Source organism: Parus major, chromosome 3, assembly GCF_001522545.3.
Source record: "Parus major isolate Abel chromosome 3, Parus_major1.1, whole genome shotgun sequence".
NCBI lineage: Eukaryota > Metazoa > Chordata > Aves > Passeriformes > Paridae > Parus > Parus major.
Genome location: NC_031770.1, coordinates 21,375,094 through 21,396,068, shown reverse-complemented (window position 1 = coordinate 21,396,068; position 20,975 = coordinate 21,375,094). Strand labels below are relative to the sequence as shown.

General features: G+C 42.0%; 1 protein-coding gene across 1 annotated transcript; it reads left to right on the top strand.

The window, feature by feature from the left end:
- Positions 1-2,260: 2,260 nt before the first annotated feature.
- On the top strand, positions 2,261-17,358 carry FLVCR1 (FLVCR heme transporter 1). Its single transcript, XM_015623164.3, has 10 exons — positions 2,261-2,976; positions 5,992-6,136; positions 6,693-6,833; positions 7,127-7,194; positions 7,435-7,538; positions 8,653-8,763; positions 9,801-9,906; positions 10,125-10,236; positions 10,743-10,810; positions 12,191-17,358. The coding sequence occupies exons 1-10, from the start codon at positions 2,314-2,316 to the stop codon at positions 12,251-12,253; spliced, it is 1,581 nt and encodes a 526-aa protein (XP_015478650.2). The 5' UTR covers positions 2,261-2,313; the 3' UTR covers positions 12,254-17,358.
- Positions 17,359-20,975: the final 3,617 nt, after the last annotated feature.

Genomic DNA, 20,975 nt, shown 5'->3' with positions numbered 1-20,975 from the left:
GTGTGCCGAGCCATTGGGTGGACAGCGAAGAGAGATGATGCTCTTTGACACGGCAGCAGTGAAACACAAGATGTGCCAGCCATTCTTAGCACAGGATGAATTTGAACCGTTCTCTGAGGCTGTTAGCTGGCAGCAGCTCTGCCTGCTGTAAGCTGGCAAGGCTGCAACAGTAGGGAAAGAAAAAATGGGAAAACAAAGCCTATTTTCCTCTGGTTTTAAGGAGTAAATACTATCTTTGGATGGACTTTGAGATCATCCAAAATTTGAGGGAAAAAATGCTAAATGAAGTCAGCTGTAGCTCAAAGTTTGTACCTTCTTCCAAAAGAACAAGAATAATTTAGGATGTTAATGCTACATCTGTTCCACCCAGCCAAAGTGTCACAGCCCTTTCCTGACCCCAAGGCCAACCCACAGCCTGTGCCAGAGATCATGAAGGGTCATTGCTGCAAGAACTGGCACAGACAGTCTCAGCTGTGTTTTCAGCATACAGTGTGTAATATGGGTATTGCTAAAGCGAAAGCCAGCTGTCCAGTTGTTTTGATAGTGTTTGTTTCAGCTCCCACTATACTTCTTCCTCTTGAAGTCCTGTTTAAAAAAAAGGTCCGTTGCTACAGTACTTAGAACAAGTCAGGCAGAGAAACCAGGAGAAATTTACCAAGCATCTGATCTTAAAGAGGAATACTTTTTTTCATGAGGAATTTTTTTTCATGAATGAGAGAGGCAAGAAGGCCTGAATCTGACATGGATAACTTCATTTTTTAAGAGCAGATTTCTTGCACACATCCCTTTTCTGCAAATTCAGGGCTACTCGCAGTAGTCTCTCAAATTCTGTGGTGCCTGCAATCATCACTACTGAGCTAAGTGCTCAGGGAAAGCAAACATAGCCAAATTAATAGTTTGAAGCACATGCCCATATTATTATCCATACTGCAAATAAGATTAGGAGCTGTGGCTTACATAGGTCAACTGGTCTTGAGTAAAATACCAACTCCTATTAGTGAGAGTACTTAAGACTGGTGGCTAAGTGTATCCACAGCCCAGACAGATCTGATTAGGCTCTGACATACCCATGAACAATATGCAGTGTGTTATTTGCTGAGCACGGTCCAAACAATTTCCCACAGAAACCAGTAAAATACTATTAACATCATTATCAAACTTAAAGATTTCTGTATTTTCTTATTACACTTTGGAGAACAATCTGTTTCTTTATTTGGGGACACTGCCTGCAGCAGCAGAATTACAATCTCTGACAGGGGCCACCAGACACTGCTCCTGTGCAGACACGAACCGAGCAGGGTTTTTGGGGAAGATTACTTCCCCCAAAGTGATGGAAGGAAGTGATGGGGGAAGTGATAGCTACCCGCCTCTGCACATCAGCCAGACGGCCAGTTTTCTGGGGTATGTGTCAAATCAAATTTCAGAGGTTGAGTGGAAACAAGGAATGCTTTGCCTGCGGCTCTGGAGGCAATGAAGGACTGGGGTGGATGCACACATCCTGATAATGCACTGTACTGGCCACCCTCTGCTGCAAATTGGGCCTCTGTCTCTGCCCATCCGTCTCTTATCGTTTCAGTACATTTCTCTGCATCACCACTGCAAAGAGACAAATCGTATTCTAGCAGGGGAAGGCCCTAGATTTTCCCAGAATGCACTTGAAGAGATGCAGCCTATGTGTCCCTGGCACAGACCGTGCAGCAGCCGAGGTGCCCTGCCCTGTGCCCAGGAAGAGGGGCGAGGGACGAGCCACAAAGCTCCAGTCTGTGGCCACCCAGCCTCGCTAGGGCTGGACACAACAGCCAAAGTGGTTACAGGAAGGAGGTGACACTGCTCCTTCCTTGGAGATGTTGTGGGGATTATTTACATCATTACTATTGCCCTGTCGTTCTCATGCAGCCAGCAAAAGTCACACAGCCTTTGTAAGTTCAGTTTAAAAGACTTAAAAGAGTGTGTATGTGTGCGCACGTATATCATTCAGATGTTGGGATTGAAGGGGAGCAGGAGTGCAGTGATTGTGCAGATGAGGAACCCCGAGCAAGACGGACAAAGGAAACGGAAGCAGAGTTGTGAACAAAACAACCCTCTCTGTAAATCCACATGCACACACTCCCAACACCTCCCAACACCTCCCAGCAGCCCGGACCGCGGTCCCGCTTTACCGGAGCCGCCCGCCCCCGGGGCCGCCTCCCGCTCCGCCCGCCGGGCCCTGCCCCGGGGCGGGGCGGCGGCGAGCGGAGCCGCAGCCAGGTGACCTTGGCAGGCAGAGCCGGGCTGTGCCCGCCGCCGGGGAAGCTGGGTGGAGAGACGGCCGAGATGGTGGAGGACGGCGGCGAGGAGGAGGCGGAGGGGGAGAGCGGGGAGGTGCCGGCGGCGGCGGCCCCGCTGCAGCGCTGCAATGGCTTCCTGCCCGGCAAGGAGGCGGCGGGCGGCGGGGAGCGACCGGCCCCGGAGGGCGGCGAGGAGCGGCCGGCTCCGGCGGCCCCGGAGGCCGAGGCGATGCTGGCGGCGGGCGGCGTGCGGCCGGAGGCGCGGCTGGAGACGCGGCTGTCGCGGAGACGGCTGGCGGTGCTGGCTGTTTTCAGCTGCTACTCCCTGGTGAACGCCTTCCAGTGGATCCAGTACAGCATCCTCAGCAACGTCTTCGCCGGCTTCTACGGCGTCTCCTTCACGCAGATCGACTGGCTGTCCATGGTGTACATGGTGGCCTACGTGCCGTTGATCCTGCCGGCCACCTGGCTGCTGGATGCCCGCGGGCTGCGCCTCACGGCGCTGCTGGGCGCGGGGCTGAACGCGCTGGGCGCCTGGCTCAAGTGCGGCAGCCTGGCCCCCCAGCGCTACCCCCTCACCCTGGCCGCTCAGGCCGTCTGCGCCATCGCCCAGGTCTTCATCCTGGGGCTGCCCTCCCGCATCGCCTCCGTCTGGTTCGGCCCCACCGAGGTCTCCACCGCCTGCGCCGTGGCCGTGCTGGGCAACCAGGTAGGGCCGCCGGGGAGCGAGGGGGGCTTCGGAGAAGTGAGCTTCCTTGGAGTTCGGCATCGAGTTAAAAACAAGGTGCTTAAGTGGGAAAAGGCTTTCTCCAGGGTATGGTTTTGGGAGAGCGGACAGGTGAGGAAGAGGGGCCGAGCGTAAGGTGATGGATGCTGCGCGCTCGCCTGGCTGTGCAGGAGCCGGGCCATGTGGCAGCGTGTGGCAGCTCACACGCTTCCATCAGCTGTCGACAGTACATCAGTCGAGACCCTTTTCAGATGTGGTCCTGCTCCTCTTCCTCTGGCATTTTGACACTTGGATTCATTTGACTGAATCCACCCCCGGCTGGAGGGGGTGTGAACTACGGGAACTTTCACGAAGAACCCCAACAACTACATATATTGGTTTCTGCTTTTTAAAATGTGGCCTCTAATTGCCAGGTGCCAGTAGTCAATACCCTGGTGACTCATGAAGTTTTGTCTAACTCTGCCATAGTTCACATCACTGTGATGGTAACTGAGTCACGGATTTCCTCAAGCTCCCTGGTACTGGCTAGTTCCAGAGAGCTGGAACAGGTGCATCTGAAAGCGCAGGTGCAGGTATGACACTTTTTCCTCCCATAGCCTTATTCTTACCTCCTGCCACTGTCCCAGCTTTTTTATTATTATTTTTTTTTCTCCTGTGCCAAAAAAATTGCTAAGATTCAAGTCAGTATCACTGGTGCAGGCTGAGGTCATAGGTAGAGTTTGGTCAAGGTAATGGGGGATTTATTTTTTGTCATGTGAGTCTGATGATTTTATGTTTGTGCACTTTGGATTATGACAGCAGTGACATTAATGTTACATGTTTACAATTAGGGTGTTAACCTAGCTGATTCCTCATTAACTGATACTTGGCTGTTCACAGTTTTTCCAAAATATTTTTTTTTCACATCGAAGTTTTAGAGTGGACAAGTAAACTGTCCCTTTTGGACTGAAGATTTCAGAAAATGTTGGCTGTTTCAGCAGTGAGGCAAAAAATTTTGGATCTGCATCCTGGTATCAGGTTGCAGGTTTCTTTGGCAGCTGAAGTTCCACTCTTCCTGCCATGCACCGGTCCTTCCAATAGGAAGGAGTTACGGGTTTTCAGTAACTCCTGCGGTAGTGTCAAGCATGCAGCTTGGAGCCTGAAACCGGTGCTTCACTTGGATGCTGAGATGTGGGGTTGCAGGACAGGAGCGGGAGAGCAGGGGTTGTGTGGATGGGAACCACGAGAAAGATGGACAAGGGAAACAGGATCAGGATATGAACAAAATAAGCCGAGGCTGTTTCTGGAGTGTGTTCCCGCCAGCCGCTAGGGCCGATCCCAGTGTGCCTGCTGAAGTGCTTCCAGGTACTCTGTCAATTGAACAACAGAGTTTCTCTTTTCTCAGGTTTGCTTCCTTTAAAAACCCCTAAAAGCTCTCAAAAGCTAGATTGAAAGAGTGTCAAGATAAGGAGTTAGGCACTTGGAAGTTAGAAGTAATGTCTGTGTATCCCATTGCAGTTCCCTTCTGCATAGGCATTCCCGTTGGAATCACTGCGCTGGGTAATTGCACAAGGTGAACTGTGTAACAGAACAGGTGGCTAAAAGCCACTCAGCTATTGCTCATCCGATTGCTTCTCAGATACTGTGTGTAGCTTCAGAGCTACAAACACGGCCGGGACCGCAGGCAGGGCAGGAACAGGGCAGTTATCAACAATTATCTCACTTCTTGGAGATGCTGATCGCTTGCAACTGGGACACAAATCACTGGGAGTGCAGCGATGTCAGCCTTGTCAAGGGTTGTTAGGAATGTCCCATCTCCACAAGTATTTAGCACCTTAAATGAGTCTCGTCAAACTCATTGGAACACTTTCTTCTGGCCTTAACCTCTCTAGGTGTAAACGATGGAAAATGGAAACTCGACTTTGTTGGAACGTTGTGGGCACTGTATTGGCTCCTATTGGGGGAGGAAAAAATATACCTAAAGAAAAAAATTAACTGTGTGCTCAGTTCATGTTTGTCGGGCTCATATACTGAAGAGTGAGGACAAAAGGAGACAAATTCTCCCTGTGACTACTGGATACTGTGTCAATCTGATAGCCTGGGGGAGAAAAAAAAGGTAGCAGAACTCTCATCAGGGTGTGCACAAAGGATACTTTGTAAACTCAGTGGCACACCTCTAAAGTGATGCTTTCTGATTGTTGGACTCCCTGCTCTAAGTCTTCGGTGCTCTTTTAAAATTTAATTTTATGTAAAATAAATGTCCCAACACTTTAAAATGACATTTAGTTTTGGGGGAGGAGAAGAGATAAACTGGAGAATAGTCCAGGACTTGTTCTTTCAGGATTTAAAATGCTTTATTTATATACACAAAAATTCAGTCCCTGTTTTATGTCTCTATTAATGCAAAATCAGTTGTTCTGTTGGAATTTTTTCCACACACAAACCCACTATTACTTCGCTCTGTGATTTTTATTTACTTCCTTAGCAATAATCGTTGGGTTTGGTCTTAATAAGGATATTCCATTTCTCTTGCTTTTCTCTGCTCTGTTCTACAGTAAACCTTGCAGTCAGGCTTTGCTACTGTAGTGGCAGGAGCGTGACATCAAATGAAGAACGTTTCGACAAGAGTAGCTGGAATCTTGCATCATCTCTAGCCCTTAAGTTGCAGGATGACTGATACAAATTTATGTTCATGCCTGGTACTTTCACTTTCCTGTGAAAGACTCTTGTATAAGTACAAAGATTCTTGTACAAGTACTGTTTGTAGTGTAAATATATACACTAAGTGTGGCATCGTAGTTCAGTTGAGAAATTTAAAGGTTAAAACCTGAGTTATGGAAGATCTGGTTGTAAAACAACACTGAAAGCAAGTGGTTCAGAAGTGTGTTACTAAAGTATCACAAAAAAGTAAGCTTCTTTTGATAACAATTCTGAATTCTGCCTGGTAAGGCTTTACACTTCTGTTAATTTTTATGTTCAGAGGGAAATAATTTTTGGTTTTGTCTTTTTGCTTTACAGCTTGGTACTGCAATTGGCTTTTTGCTGCCACCTGTTTTGGTCCCAAATACACCAAATGATATTGATCTTATGGCACATAACATCGGCATCATGTTCTATGGAACAGCGATCGTGTCCACGCTTTTGTTCTTCTTAACAGGAGTTGGTAAGTGTTTACATTACTGGAATTTATATGCTGGCTATAGGGAGTGTTGACAATGTCTCACTTAAAGCAGCTGACTGCTCAAAGTATGTTGAGGTTACAGTTTCTCCAGTTTGTGTTCACTTACCTGTTGTGCCAGGGTTAAGCAATAAACATTTCACTGTACGTCGTGCTTCACATGGGGTGATTTCTTCCAGAATATTTAGTTCTCTTAGTTTCTTTGCTGCAAGGACTTATGATATAATGTGAATTCATTCTGTTAATCTCACAATTTATACACAAAGGTCTTGACGTATTGCAGGTGAAATTTGTCTTTGAGCATATTTTGGTAGCAATCAGATGTGACCAAATAACACATCTTTTGTGGATGTGATTTAGTTCTTCAGTGAGAAAATTCAGAAATTTTTTTTGTAGAGTTGTTAAAACTACAAGTCAGTCTTCTGAAATTCATCAAGAATTTCATCAATTCATCAATGAAACACTTCCAAAAAAAAAAAAAAAAAGGCACATTAGTTTGGTAGAGATGAATCAAAAATTGTTCCTTCTTCTTTTTCCCCAGTGTTTGAAGAAAAGCCCAAATACCCTCCCAGTCACTCTCAAGCAATCCTGCAAACTAAACCTCCTGAGGATTACTCCTACAAGCAGTCCATTATTAACTTGTTCAAAAATGTTCCATTTATACTTTTGCTAATCAGTTATGGTAAGTGGTGTTATCTGTTTGCAGTCTGGCAGAAAGGTTCAAATGTGGGCCAGAAGCACATAGAATTTTAATTGTGAAGGAGTTTTTTTAAATGGAAGAGGGAGTGTCAAACTTTTATTTATTCAGGTGCCAGTGCTGGCAAATCTGTAAGGATCCAAAATACCACTTACAGGTCCAGTGTAGAGATTTTACCTGGCGCATAAAAGGTTTTGTGTCAGAAGATTAATTCTTTAGGGTAACAAATCTGCATGTCTGCACCTGGAATGATTGAAACTTTTTTCTTGATACTGCAGGTATTATGACTGGGGCATTTTATTCTGTCTCCACCTTATTAAACCAGATGATAGTAACTCATTATGAGGTAAGTTTCTTGGATCTTATCTGTCTCTTTTTCACTGTAGATTTGCAGAGGTGATATTTATTTTGTAGGTGCTATGTGTGCTCAGACATTTGGTTTCTCTTATACCTCTGTATTTCTTGTACCATACAGCTGTGGGAGTCATAGGAATGTTTGTTTGCACTTATGACTGCCAAGAGGTCTGAACTTGACTCTGAGTGGAAGCAAGTTATTAATGAGCACCATATAAATATTTGTTGAAAGGGAGAAGAAGTGAACGCTGGGAGAATTGGCTTGACACTGGTGGTGGCAGGAATGGTGGGTTCGATTATTTGTGGTTTGTGGCTGGATTACACTAAAACTTACAAGTAAGTGTGGGTAGGCATGTATGGGGTTAGGGGTAGGAGAGTGGTGCAATTGCATTAGGAAAATGCTCCAATGTAAGGGCTGAAATGAACTGCTGATGAAATGCAGTTTGTCCCTGATCTTTTAGTGGCCTTCTTGGAGAAAAGTTTCTGAGGCTACAGCAAAAGCTTGAGACTCTTAATGGTCAAAAGAAGTTAAAATGAAAGAGCAGAATGCAAATATGCAAGAGATTTTCCCATCTACTCCAGTCTCTTCAGGAGTATAAGACTAACAAGGAAAGTGGCCAGGTGGCCCAGTGAGATTCTTCATTAAGTCTCAAAGCCTGCCCTGCATTGCTTGGTAAAATGGCCAGTTGTTGGATTTTCAATTTTTTTTATGCTATTCCTGATCCTATTAGTAAGTGTAACATGTGCTTTAATTCAGAGGATGACCACGGAGCAGAGCTCTGTGTTCTGGGGTAGGAACACCTGGGTCCATCATCCATGGTGTGATGACCCCAGGAGTAAGCACTGCTCTGGAGCACTGTGATGGAGTAGCTCTCCCCTGTGACTCTTAGTCCATTATGTGCCTCTACAAGCCTAATGGATGTTAATGCTGTAGATTGGCTTTGTTTCTGCATGTGTTTTGCCTTATAAATATGTGCTTTAAGAATTTGGAAGACATCCCTTCTTTCAGATTCAAAATAAATAGAACACTGTAATGAGATTTGTTTGGCTTGCCTCTTGGTAGGCTTTTATTGCTAATAGTGTTGGACCCAGCTGCTCCTGTGTTGATGTACTGTGTAATGGGCAGCACTGCAGAATGGCCAAGAGGTACAACATAGCAGAGAACTAAAATAGTCTTAAGGAAGTAGTATGTGCTGTGATTGTCCATTCTTTGAGCGTCTGAGTAAGTGTTCTGAGCCTTGAGTGAGGCAGCCAGATAACCAAGACAGTGAAGAGTTCAGGAAGGGATATGTGTTCACTGCATGCTAAGTTTGAGGCAGAATTACATGAAGCAAATTTTATAGCTTTAGAATGGCTTATGTAATGTTCACGTTATCCCTCCATGCTTCAGCAATGTGCAATGGCCTTCCATTAACAATGTTAATTTGTTGTTGTTGTTGTTGGGTTGCAGGCAAACTACTTTGATTGTTTACATTCTCTCTTTCATTGGGTTGCTGGTATTTACCTTCACCCTGGACCTCGGATACCTTATAGTAGTGTTTGTGACTGGAGGAGTGCTTGGGTGAGCAATTATAGAGCGCTACGGGACTTACTGCAGTTCTGTTCTGAAACATATTTAAATGTTTTACCTAGATAATTCTGCTGTGTATTCTGTCACCATGATCTCAGCCTATGCCTTTAGCTCACAGTACAGATGGGTTTCACCTTCTGTTACATCAGAATAAATCTAAAGTAACTCACTTTTTAGTAAATTTTGTTTATCATTTTTATGGACCTAAGAGAGGTCTCTGATGAATTTGTTTGGTTCCAATTCAGAAAGCTGTCTGCAGTGAAGTTGAAGCTTTCTCTTGACCAGTGTGTAGGTGATTAGAGTTTAACTGAGCAGATTTAGGAAGACTGGCTTCTCTGCATTTTCATTAATCTATACTTTGATAGCCCAAGCCACATGCTGGTTGCTTTGTTCACTGTGCTCATAGATACCCGATCTAAAAGCCTCAGGAGGTGCTGAGGGAATGTTGCTGTATTCAGACACAGAAGTCAAGATAAAACCAGAAGTGTCTTGAGAGTTTCATTTTAAAAACCAATCAACCAACCTCAGCTGCATTAAGCCCCTTCTCTTCCCAGTTAATCATCAGTCCCCTCAGCTTCTTCCATAGCAGCTTCCAACAGGTGTACCAGTGTACAGCTTCACTCCCTATTCATGGTCTCTTTTTGTCCTCCAGCATGCATATTGGGGCTGATCAAATGGTGATGTTTGTGTGTGTCTTTAATTTGAAACTAATTGGCTTCAAGTGTGGAGTGGCTTGTGGACTGGTTAGAAAAGGTTGTTTCATATGTATGGTGGTTATGGGAAGTAGGACAAACATGTTTTAACAGCTTTGTCCTAAAGAGAAAGATGTGTGGCTAAAATTCTTGGATCATATTGAGGGAATGAAGCAGTCACTATTATTTGGAATTATTGAATTATGTTAAGTCATGAACACATGACTGTTCGGAATACCAGCTAATTCATAATACCATGTGTGTATGTTAGGTTTTCTTAGCTGTAGTAACTGATGAAAGCCACACCTGTCATCCTCTTACTCTCCTCTTCAACAGGTTCTTCATGACTGGCTATCTTCCTCTTGGGTTTGAATTTGCTGTGGAAATTACATATCCAGAGTCTGAAGGCACTTCCTCAGGTCTCCTTAATGCATCAGCACAGGTTACAGCATTTTATTTCTTCAAGTGAAGTAATGTTCAGGAAGGCTACTGTACTTGAACCTAGGAGGGCTTTCTTAGACTTAGCTAAGTCTCTGTTTTGTTGCTATGGTCCTGGTTTTTTCTAAATTTGATTTCTATAAGATGTGACCTGGAACTTTTGAAGGTAAAATGATGACTCTTTTCTGTGTGATCCTGATGAAGTTTCTTGTTTGTTTATAGATATTTGGAATTGTCTTTACACTTGTTCAAGGAAAGCTCACAACAGACTACAGTCCTCGTGCAGGAAACATCTTTCTTTGTGCTTGGATTTTTGTGGGCATTATTTTAACAGGTAATTACAAGTACAGGTAATGGTTTCTCTTTAATGTAAAAATGTATATGCTTTAAGGATGGTGTTGCTAATATATGGACAGCCAGCTGACCCCCATTTCTTGAGATATGTCTTGCATTCGAGACAGATATCCATCTCCAAAGTGGGCTGAGAAATGGAAACAAATGCATAAATGGAGGCAGTTTGCAGTTTTCCAAATGCAGGAAATTGCTGATGTACTCTGGAACTGTGCCAGTGTTTACACATGTTAACTCAGAAATGTGCTGAAAGTGCTGAAACTATCAAGCTTTTCTTTAAGTTCTTGTGGTTTAAAAGATTTTATTGTCATTTCCTGCTTTGTGTGGAGCAAGCTCAAATTGTCAGTAAGTTCAAATCGCAAAGAGCAAATACGGGTATTTTGAAAATGTGCTGAAAGCAGCTTCTGTGTGCTTTCACCATACAAACATTTTCCTTGAAGTGCATGTCACTGCAAAAGTGTGAACCAGATTTCTTTTTTTTTCTTTCAGCCTTAATAAAATCAGATTTGAGAAGACACAACGTGAATTCAGGGATTATGAACTTGGACGTTAAAGCTGTAAGTGGTGACTCTTTTGCCATGACTGTGTTACCTACTTGAATGCTTGACTTCTACTGGCATAACAATATTAGCTGTAAAAGAGTAATTGACAAAATCTTATGACTGATTCCATGCTGGTTTTGAACAACAGAGCCACATGGGATGCTGCCCTCACATATCTGATTTTCTCTTCAACTCCCATGAAAAAAAACTAAAAAACTTCTGCTCTCAGATTTGCTTTGAAATTTTGAATTTTTTGAATATTTGAATTTTAAGTGGCTAATAATATTATCTTATTGCTTGAATCTTGCTTTTTCATAATAGCAGGATAGCATTGTAAATTGTGAAGCCTTTTTGTTTATTGGGTTATGAGGCTGTCCTATAGACTACGTATTTTATTTAAAATATCTGCAGTCCCTTCAGATGAAGTCAGTGTCTGATAAACAGATACCATGCTGGAGTTTTAATACAGTGCTACATAAAGAGCTGGATTTGTTCTTCTGCTGACACTCTCAATTTAAATGAAGAGCAAAAATAGCATTTTCTGATGATCGTAAGGTTCCATGTTTCAGCAGCTTTTCCAAACTACTATAGTTACTAGTAGAAATAAAGCTTTCAGTGGAAAATTTTTTCAGTGCTGTGAGTTTTTGATTGTTTGGATCAAGATATGAGACAGCTCTGTGGAGTCAGACATTGCAAGATCCTCTGCCATGCTTCTTTTTGTGTGGGTGTCTTGCATGTCCAGCAGCTTTTGATCATGTGTGACTAACTTCACGCTGTTAATGTCTGTATGAGGTTCAGGAACTTCCGAGCTGCTGCTGCCTGGGCTAACTTGACCCTGAAACCTGTGCAGCTGCGTGTGCTCAGTGTGACATCCTGTGGGTTTTCCAGCTGAGCTGGGGCTGTCTGGGGCTGTGCATGACTCACCTGCTTCCCATCATCACCTCGTTAATTAGCCCAGATCGACACACAGCTTCATTCATCTCAGCCAGGGTGTAAGAAAAGCTGCAGTCCTTGGCCTGATGTTGCCATGCATGATTGAGACCTGCCTGTGTTAATAATGTTCAATATCACTTTGAACCTCGATCAAGATTCTACTGTGCTTAAATGTAATGGAGAAAAAAATGGGAAGTTAGTCTTCATGTGACAAATACTTACATGCAGTAAATATATACTTTAGGGTTATACTAAGAAACTAAATTCTATGTTTGGTATCTTTTTTTATTACAAAAAGAAGGGAAAATAGGGTTTTATATAATTGCTTAATTGAGCTAATTAACTATATATACTGTTGGAGTCTAACCTAATAATTACCCAAGTATACTGAGTTTAAGAATAATTCTGTTGAATAACAGCTTAATTCCTGTTGTGTTTTTATTTTCTTATCTCCCTCTTCAGGTACCAGTTGACAGTCCTGTAGAACCTGAAAGCACTACATTAAAGATTCAGTCAGCTTTGTAAAGCTGAAGGAAGGTGACTTAAAAACGCACAAGTTTGGTTAGATCTGGAACAATATGAGCTAGTGTAATCACTGGATTTGTGTGCACGAGTACAAATATGTGTTTGTTGATATTGGTGGTAGTTGTGTGTTGGAAGCTATGAAGATACTCAGCTCATTTTGCCCAAGATGCAAACAATTCACCTTTGTATGGAATATTTATTTTAACATTTTCAAGTTTTGCAGTTTCATTAGTGAAGAGCTGTGTGAACACTCTCCACAGCAGGGACACATGTGCACCCAGGATGCATACTTGAAAAAAAATCAGGAATCTTGAAGTACAGTTATGATCAGAAATATCTAATCTTCCTTTCTTGTTCAGTCTTGCTGGTGCATTTGAAAAGTCAAAGAGTAAGGAGATGCACAGCAGGGGGATGTTCACGAGTTCATTTTTCATTTTAAATGTATCTGTATTTGAATATAAACCAATGATTCCTTCTAGGAAAGTGATAGCACAATACTGAAAACAAGAGATGACGAGTGTGTTTCATACTGGCATCTGACAATTCTTTTGCCTTGAAATTTCTTTATAGGTATCAGAAGGCAGATAAGAGAAAACACTGTTCTTGCTATAGCTTCATTATAGCATTTCTGGGGAGAGTTCATAAGTTTCTCACTAGATAAATTGGAGAATAAACAATTCTTATTAAATACAGTAAAAAGGAGGGCAAAGGCCTCTGATATCTCTATTGTGAATATTTATAAGCAATGGAAAACTACCACACAAGTTTCCTCCATGGAATATTTTGAGTGCTCTCTCAGTTAAAGAGAGAGGAGTACGTGTTTACAAAGAGCCAGTGCCTTTACTTTGTAAAGAAGATCCCTGCCTCATCTTGAGTTTAATCAGTGCTGCTGAAGAAATTCCATTTTGTGTGTTAAACCTCTGAATATTTGTGGAGTATCAGAAAATGTGTTCTGTCCTTTTTATGAATTGTATCACTTGTCGCATGTGAAATTCCTGTGCTTGTGTAATTCAAATCATGTCTTTTGCAGTTTGATAAAAGCTGTAAGGATGACTGAAAGGAAAATAGTGTTATTTTTACTTTCTCTGATCAAGTATTTTCTTTTATACCATCTTAGCTGCAAAATGAGAAGACATCATTAACAGTAACTTTTTGTTACCTCGTTTACCTGTATTTAGGATGGAGGTTTCTCAGTGAAGTGCTTTTGAAAATTTTCTTTTACCTTGTGCTCTATCTACACACCCACAGAACTGATAGCACTACAGTAGTACTATTGCTGGGAAAATCAGACCTGGGTGAGTAGACTTTTTGGAAACACTTAATTTTTAGCTCAGCAAACTGAACCTGCAAGTTCAGTGCCATTAGTGATGCTGTGTCTTTGAGTTCCCACAGGTGCAGTGCCATCCAGAAGCTGGAATCCTACTTGAAGTTTACCACAGATTGTTACAGTTGGGGATGGGGAATTATTTAACTCTGTGCTGGTTTCAGCTAGACTAGTTAATTTTCTTCAGAGTGAGTGGCATGGGGCTGTGTTTTGCATTTATGCTGAGCACAGGGTTGATAGTACAGCGATGTTTTTATTGTTGCTGAGCAGGACTTACACAGAGACAAGGCCTTTTCTGCTTTTTATCCATCAGAAAAGGCGAGGAAGTTGGGAGTGCATGGGAGGCTGGGAGGAGACACAGCCAGGACAGGTGACCCTGACTGAACAAAGGGATATTCCAGACCACATGGCATCATGTTCAGTGTATACAGTGCGGGACAGAAGGAGGAAGGGAGGAGGGATCTTTGGAGCGATGGTGTTTTCTTCCCAAGTAACCATTGCACTTGATGGGGATTGCTGAGCACCTGCCTGCCCTTGGCAAGCAGTGAATTAATTCCTTGTTTTTCTTTGCTTGTATGTGTGGCTTCAGCTTTTCCCATGAAGCTCTCTTTATCTCAACCCATGAGTTTTCGAGCTTTTACCCTTCTGATTCCATCCTCAATCCCATTGGTGGGGAAGGGAGTGAGCAAGTGGCTGCCTGGGGCTTGGTGGATGGCTGGGGTTAAACAGCAACAAACTCCAAGATAGTCTCTAGTATGATAAATATCTAAAAATATCAAAAATCGCTAAGTACAATAAATACCATTAAAAGCTTTTCTTTTTCTTATTTCACCGTAGACTCAGAAAATCCTTTTGTATAAAGAGGGCCCTGAAAACCTATCTTCCTAAGCTTAGCCTCTAAATGTGATGATCTTGATTTAAACATTTTGTATGGTAAATAGACAGGGGGAGACCTATCAGAATAAACTAAGCACCCTTGGAGCAACTGCCTTGCCAAAAAGAGTTCGTGTCTCTTTGCCAGATCCCGTGCTAGGGAGAAAATGGCCAGGCTTTGCTGCTCCTGGAGAGGTAAACTCTAGAAGAGCCCACTGCTGAAATAGTTGAATATAGGAAAAGTAACTCTTGGCTACTCAAATGGCAGGCAAGGGTATAGGAGTAAAAGTAGAGATACTTTCATTATCTCAGTCCTTTACTTTGAAGCTGCCCCATCAAGGGATGTGCACATTTTCAGCCTGAGTGAGAAAAGTGAAAGTTTCTGCCTTGTGGCATATGTGGGTGGCTTTTCCCTTTGGAAAAATGATAATAACGTGTGCCAATATATATATATGTGTTTTTCAGCAAGATACGGATACAGAAAATATTTATGTTCATGGCCCATGGTTGCTTTGACTTTTGGTGTTGCAAAATCTTAACAAGATAATATTTTTGTGGTTTTGGGGAATTGTTTTCAAATGTCCAGTAGAAAGTGTTTGGCAGTATCCAGGATGTTTGCTGACCTGTTCAGTACACACTGTTCAAAATCAAAGACTGAGTATTTTTCTTTCTTTCTTAAAATTTATTTTTTAATGCTTTCTTCACTACTAGTTTCCACTTTCTTTAGTTATGTTGAGCTGATTATTGAAAAAAATACTCTAGTTCTGGCTCCTTGTGTTTTTTGTCTTCTGCCAAATTACTTGGCTACCTTCTGAAAAGGTTGAAACAAGATTTTGGCTTGCTGGAAACCCTGCTGGGTCCCTGAAAAGAAAATACTCCTAATAATGAAGGCTCAATTACATCATTGATTTAATATTCCCCTTCTATAAGGAGCTTGAAAGTTGGAAACCTGTGAGCTGTTTTCAGGTAATAATAAAGTATTTAAATGAAAGGCTCAGCAGCAGGATAGAGAGCAAATCAGTATTTTTTATGCAATAGTCTTACCATCTGTGAAGAAATTTGGGTTCTAGCTCATGGCAGAAATAAATTTGGAGTAGTTGAGGCTTTGTGGTTTTTACTTTTGATTTTTGGGTTTTAGCAGACAACACCCACTCAATCAAATATAGAATGCTAAGAGGTTGGAAGGGACCTTAAAGATCATCTAGTCCAAACCCACCTGCCATGGGCAGGGACATTTCCCACTAGACCAGGTTGCTCAAGGCTCTATCCAGCCTGGCCTTGAAGACTGTCTGGCTTGGGGTGTCCACAACCTGCCTGGGCAACCTCTTCCAATGACTTACAATCCTCACAGTAAAACATTTATTCCTGATACCTAAATTAAATTTCCTCTCTTTTAGTTTGTACCCATTCCTTCTTGTTCTATCACAACAATTCCAGACAAAGAGTCACTCCCACTTCCTTGTAGTCCCTCTTCAGATACTGGAAGGTTGCTACGAGTTCTCCATGCAACCTTCTTAGCCTGGAAATTCCACATGCATCTGGAATTGGAAATAGGGTTTCTGTCTCTTAGCCTTGAGGTCCTGGCCCCAGCAGGAGTAGTTGGGGGCTAAAAATCCTAACTGTTTCAAAAGGTAATTGTATCATAAATGGAATTGCACATCTAGGAGAGGATGGTATAAGAAACCAAGTGAGGAGAGGCATCCCAATCCCATGCATCAGCTCTTGCTTTTGAATTTCCTTGTTTTTCAAGTGTTTCAGGAGAGCTCTAGAGGATGCAAGAGAACACACACATGGGGAGCATAAACAAGGGGACTGCCCCCAGGTTTCCAGGAGCTCAGCAGGTTGTGCAATTGATAACTTTCAGCTACAAAATTCAGAGATTAGCCTTAAAATTAGTTCTTTGCGTTTCTTCCCAGCCACATTAAACTTCTAGTAATTTCATTGGAAGAGACTCAGAGAACATTGACACATTTTTATTTAGGATTCCTACCATGGCCTTAAACCCCTCATTTCTATTGGCTGGGTGTGAAAATACCAGACCTGTTGGGCGTAGTCTGGAATTGCTGGTAGGCAAGTCCCTCAGAACACGTATTTGTAGATTGGTGCTTGTCTTTAGTAACATCTCTTTCTGTTGCTAAATGCCTGTGTTTTAAAAGGAAGAAAGAACAAGGGAAGAAGTAGCAAGAATACATAGGAATAAATTCAGATTAATAAAACTTTTCTAACTTCAGCCTCTTGGTCATCTCTTTTGTTCAAGGCAGTCTGTTGTTTCGAAGACAATCTGTGGAGTGTGTAATTAGAGCTGGCAGCCTGTGTTGCCTAATGAAAAAATGGTTTTTTGAGAAATACTTGGACTACCTTGTGCATCTACAACCAAGTGAAATTTGGTTAAGCTGTAAACCTTTATTTTTTTCCATTTTGTGAACTCACTAGCTTTCCTGTGTGAGTGGGGGTGTGTGCCCTTTACAGTTTGTGTCTTTCTATACATTTATGTACCTCTTTCTCAAGTGTTACAGGCTATTAATGTTTAATGGAGAACAAGCTGTCATTGTACACAATAATATGTGGTTGCCCCAGCCCCACCATTCGGTCTGAAGTCTGTGAAGAGGGAGAAATTATGTTAATGCAGGATCTAGAATGAATTAAGCAAAAAAAATCCTAAGAGAAAAGTATTTCTGTGTAAGACCCTTATTATCTACTGCTCATGTCTTTGTTCTACTCATGAAATAACAAATAAGTTTTGCTGTAATATTTTGGTTTTGTTATTGTCCAATTCTTTATTTCAAGAGAAAATTAAAAGTTCTTAATTAATATTCTCTGATTGCAATACTGTATGTATGTGTATATGTGGATGGCATCATTCCTTACCTTTATATGTTACTAATAAAGTGTATAATGCCTAAATTGATTTGAGCCAAGAGTAACATTTTTGGCAGATGCTAATACAGCTGCTAATCTAAAAGTTTTGGGTTTTTTTCCCTTGGAACCTGCCTTTTAATGCAGGAAAATGTGTAAGTGTATGACTTTCTGTGTCATTAATAAACATACATGTACATGCAGAGTGCATGTAGACAGAGTATAGAAATTTGTTCTACACAAGAGTATTGGCATCCAGAGAAATTTTCTCAGGACATGGAACTGAAGTACTAGCATTGGTAGCTGAGTGGTACTGCTCTAGCACAGAGATTTTTCTTTTGGAAAAGGTCTGTGATGAAAAGAAAATGCAAGTTTACCCCTAAAGCAGAGCCATCCAAAGGCAGCTTCTTGAGGGTAGTGCAGATATTATTTTAATAAAGTACTTGGTTGCAGAGAGATTATCTGGGAAGAGAGGGTAGGATAACTTCTGAGATGGAATAAAAGTGAGACATTACATTCAGTTATGGCTAAAATGAGTTGTCTTCAGTGGGAGCACAGCAGAACCCTTGTGAATGCTCTACAAGGGTTCTGCCACCTGCCCTCAGGCATTTAGCCCAAGTGTGAGCCAGGCAAATTTGAGGAACCTGCTTCAAAGTAGAGTCTTGGTAAGAAAATGTTTTAGGTTTTTTTATCTCATTTCTCCACAAAGCTGGGATTCTCTCTCAGCTATTTTGGTATAGGAGATGCTTCACAGAAGGAGGTTGCACGTGCTGCAGAAGCACAGCAACGCTTGTGTTGTAAAGCAGCGCTAATATGCAGTTCAACATTGGGCTGAACCTTCAGGTGGGATCTTCATTTTACAACCAGGACCACAAGGTCTGTTCCTCTTCTGGTACCTCTGTGAAAGCTGCAGGCAATATCTCCATTTAGCACTGTAATTTAAACATTCCCACAGCTAGGAAAGGAACAATCCCAGAAAATTATTATCATCCTAAAATTTCTTTGGCATTGGAGTTTTGGGGTTGGTGTTTTGTTTTTCTTGGGTTTTGGGTTTTTTTTGTTTTTTTTTTGGTTTTTTTGGGTTTTTTTTTTTCCTTTTTTCTGGTTAGATTCTCAGTCCTTCAAAGGAAACACTGGAAACCTCATCAGGTAAATGTGAGATGTGAAGCCAGCCCAACTATGGTTAGTCAGGTAATAATTTCTTTAGCTGGGAGGAGGCCCTGTGATCCAAAGCTGAAAAGTATTATCTCTTCTAGAAAGTGATGTGGTTTATGTATGGATAAAATAGGCAGTTAGTTGCCTAACAGTCCAGCTGTTTCCTGGGCTGGAAAGGTTTCTTAAAAGTCTGCTGGATTTCCTTCTGTCTGTGCTCCACAATGAACTAACCCTATCTGACCATATTCTAAATCAATATTTACAGCTCTATTGAACAACAACCTTTCAGAAAACAAAACAATAATATCCTGAACTTTGTAAGAAGGACTTCAGCAGATATGTAACAAAGGCTAAGTATTAGCAATGGTTAGGCATAATTACTTATTTGTGAGTAATTATATATTTGTGAGTAATGAGCTGATATCTGCTTAATATTGGTGAGCAAAAATTCATCCTCTAGGATGCTAATTTTTCCTCAGTAAACTGCTTCTGCTTGTAACAGTGTTGAGACCATTAAAAAGGCAGTAAACAGTATCTAAAGGGCATTGTCAGTATTGTGGCCTTGTGTTACGAATTTCCAGAAATAGACACAAGATTCTACAAAAGCTATAAATTCCATGCAGATGGAAAAATCCCAGGGAGGTATTGAAGACTTCAGAGGCTTTTCTAGCCTGTGTTAGGCTGAACCAGAGAGTTCCCACTTTCTTTTTTCAGAATGGGGCAGTCCTAAGGTTTTTTAGACGTGGATCACTAGTTTGGTTAGGGTAATAGGGGGACTGCAGGTGACTGCAGAGTCAATTATTCTTTCAGAAATCAAATTGTCCAGCTTGCTGCCAAGAGAAAAAGAAGTTAAAATGTGACAGCGCAGTTTCCAAGGCTGTGCATGGTATTTTCTCCATTAAATATTGGAAGGCAACTTGATTTTTTCAGAATAATTCACCAGCTGGTTCTGAACAACTCTGCAGGCATTAGACAGAATGTACATCCTGCATGAAATGAAGAGGCACTGTCCCACAAGGGTGAGAATGACTCACTCAGGGATCATTATCTGGCTCCAGGGGACTTGAATTTGTGTTATCCTCTGCTCCCAATGAACAACTGAATTTTCTTGGGGCCCTAATGCTAAAAGCCTGGAACTCAGAGGCTACTGTCTAAAGCCTAGAAATACCACTATTTCTCATCTTGTCACTGCCCCACTGAAGCTTCCAAAGGGTAGAGAAGCCCTCAAAGGCTTGGAAGCTTGACAAAGTTGTCCAAACCAGACTGTTGCCAGGGGAGATAGAGATGCCCCCCAGCTTTTGGGGAACAGAATGCCTCATGGTCAGTGTTATTTTTCTCTGACCTACTTCATCTGCTCAGAATGTGAGAATCTCATGAAGGTTGAAATGTTGGTGTGCACCGAGAGCATTAGGGAGTCCCCTTGAAGTCTGCAGCTTGTGTGATTACACAGCATTCCTGGGTTTGATTCCAAAGCCAGAAGGTGCTCTGTAGGCTTCCGTTTGCTCTGAAAATTACTATCATTCATGTCATGGCAAATAATGAAGATGGCTGAAAAAAAGTAATTTTGATACAGATTACTGTATTTCCTTTAAGAGCTTGATTTTTAAAATGACCACGGCATTTGAATTTTACTGTCAGCTTCAGGTGCTTCTGCAGCATTTTGATTACTCTTCAATCATTCCCTGGAAAGGGGGACTCTTAATCTGCAGAGCACCGTCTCCCAGGGATGCTTGAAGTGATGTTTCAGATCAAAAATTGTTTGATGAAATCATCAGTGTCGTGATGACACCTTGTAGCACCATAGCACTGAGAACAGTAAATCACATATTTCTCTTTGCAGGTTTCACAGAGCATCTCAGTTCAAAGGCTTTTGGTGGTTGGGCTTGTGACACGTTCTATTGCTAAGCTTAATAACTTTTCCAGTCTACTTTTCTTTCTTCCTGGAAAGAAGATGCATTTGAGGAACTTCACTACATAAGGACGACCTTTGGTCAGTGTTTCCTAGCCAGCATCATACTATTCCTAGAGGGCACAGGTTATCCCATAACAGAACTAGGCTGCTTAATTTATCTCTGATCAGCAACAATTGTGCTTCTAACTTCCAGCAGGGAGGGGTTTATTGCAGTACATTCCTCTCTCCACACAGACAGGGATGACTCAGGTGCTCACTTGGCAGTGGAGATAAGTCTTGACTCTCACCTTTGGTGCCACCACTGGCAGCTCCCTTGTGACAACTCCTGTGGGTGCTGACGATTGCTGAAAAGAAATCTCATTTCTAGGTAGCAGGCTTTTTCAGCCACTGCCTTTCTTTACTACTTGTATTTTTATTATGCAGTTCCCCTGGGGAAAAAAAAAAAGAAAAAAGTGATTGTGCTGGGTAGTTTACCCTCTGACTAAAGGTTAAATAAGTAATTAGTAAAAAAACCAAACAATGCCAATATTTATGGAAGGTTACATTAGTGTTTTCTTGTTTTTGTAAGAAGAGCTTGCTGCAGAGAACAAATCATGTGATAC

Bases quoted from the DNA above. Each gene is read 5' to 3' on its own strand.
- FLVCR1 (XM_015623164.3), top strand. From the start codon at position 2,314: ATGGTGGAGGACGGCGGCGAGGAGGAGGCGGAGGGGGAGAGCGGGGAG. The intron at 2,977-5,991 runs GTAGGGCCGCCG...TTTGCTTTACAG, and splicing joins TGGCCGTGCTGGGCAACCAG to CTTGGTACTGCAATTGGCTT. The intron at 7,539-8,652 runs GTAAGTGTGGGT...GTTGGGTTGCAG, and splicing joins GATTACACTAAAACTTACAA to GCAAACTACTTTGATTGTTT.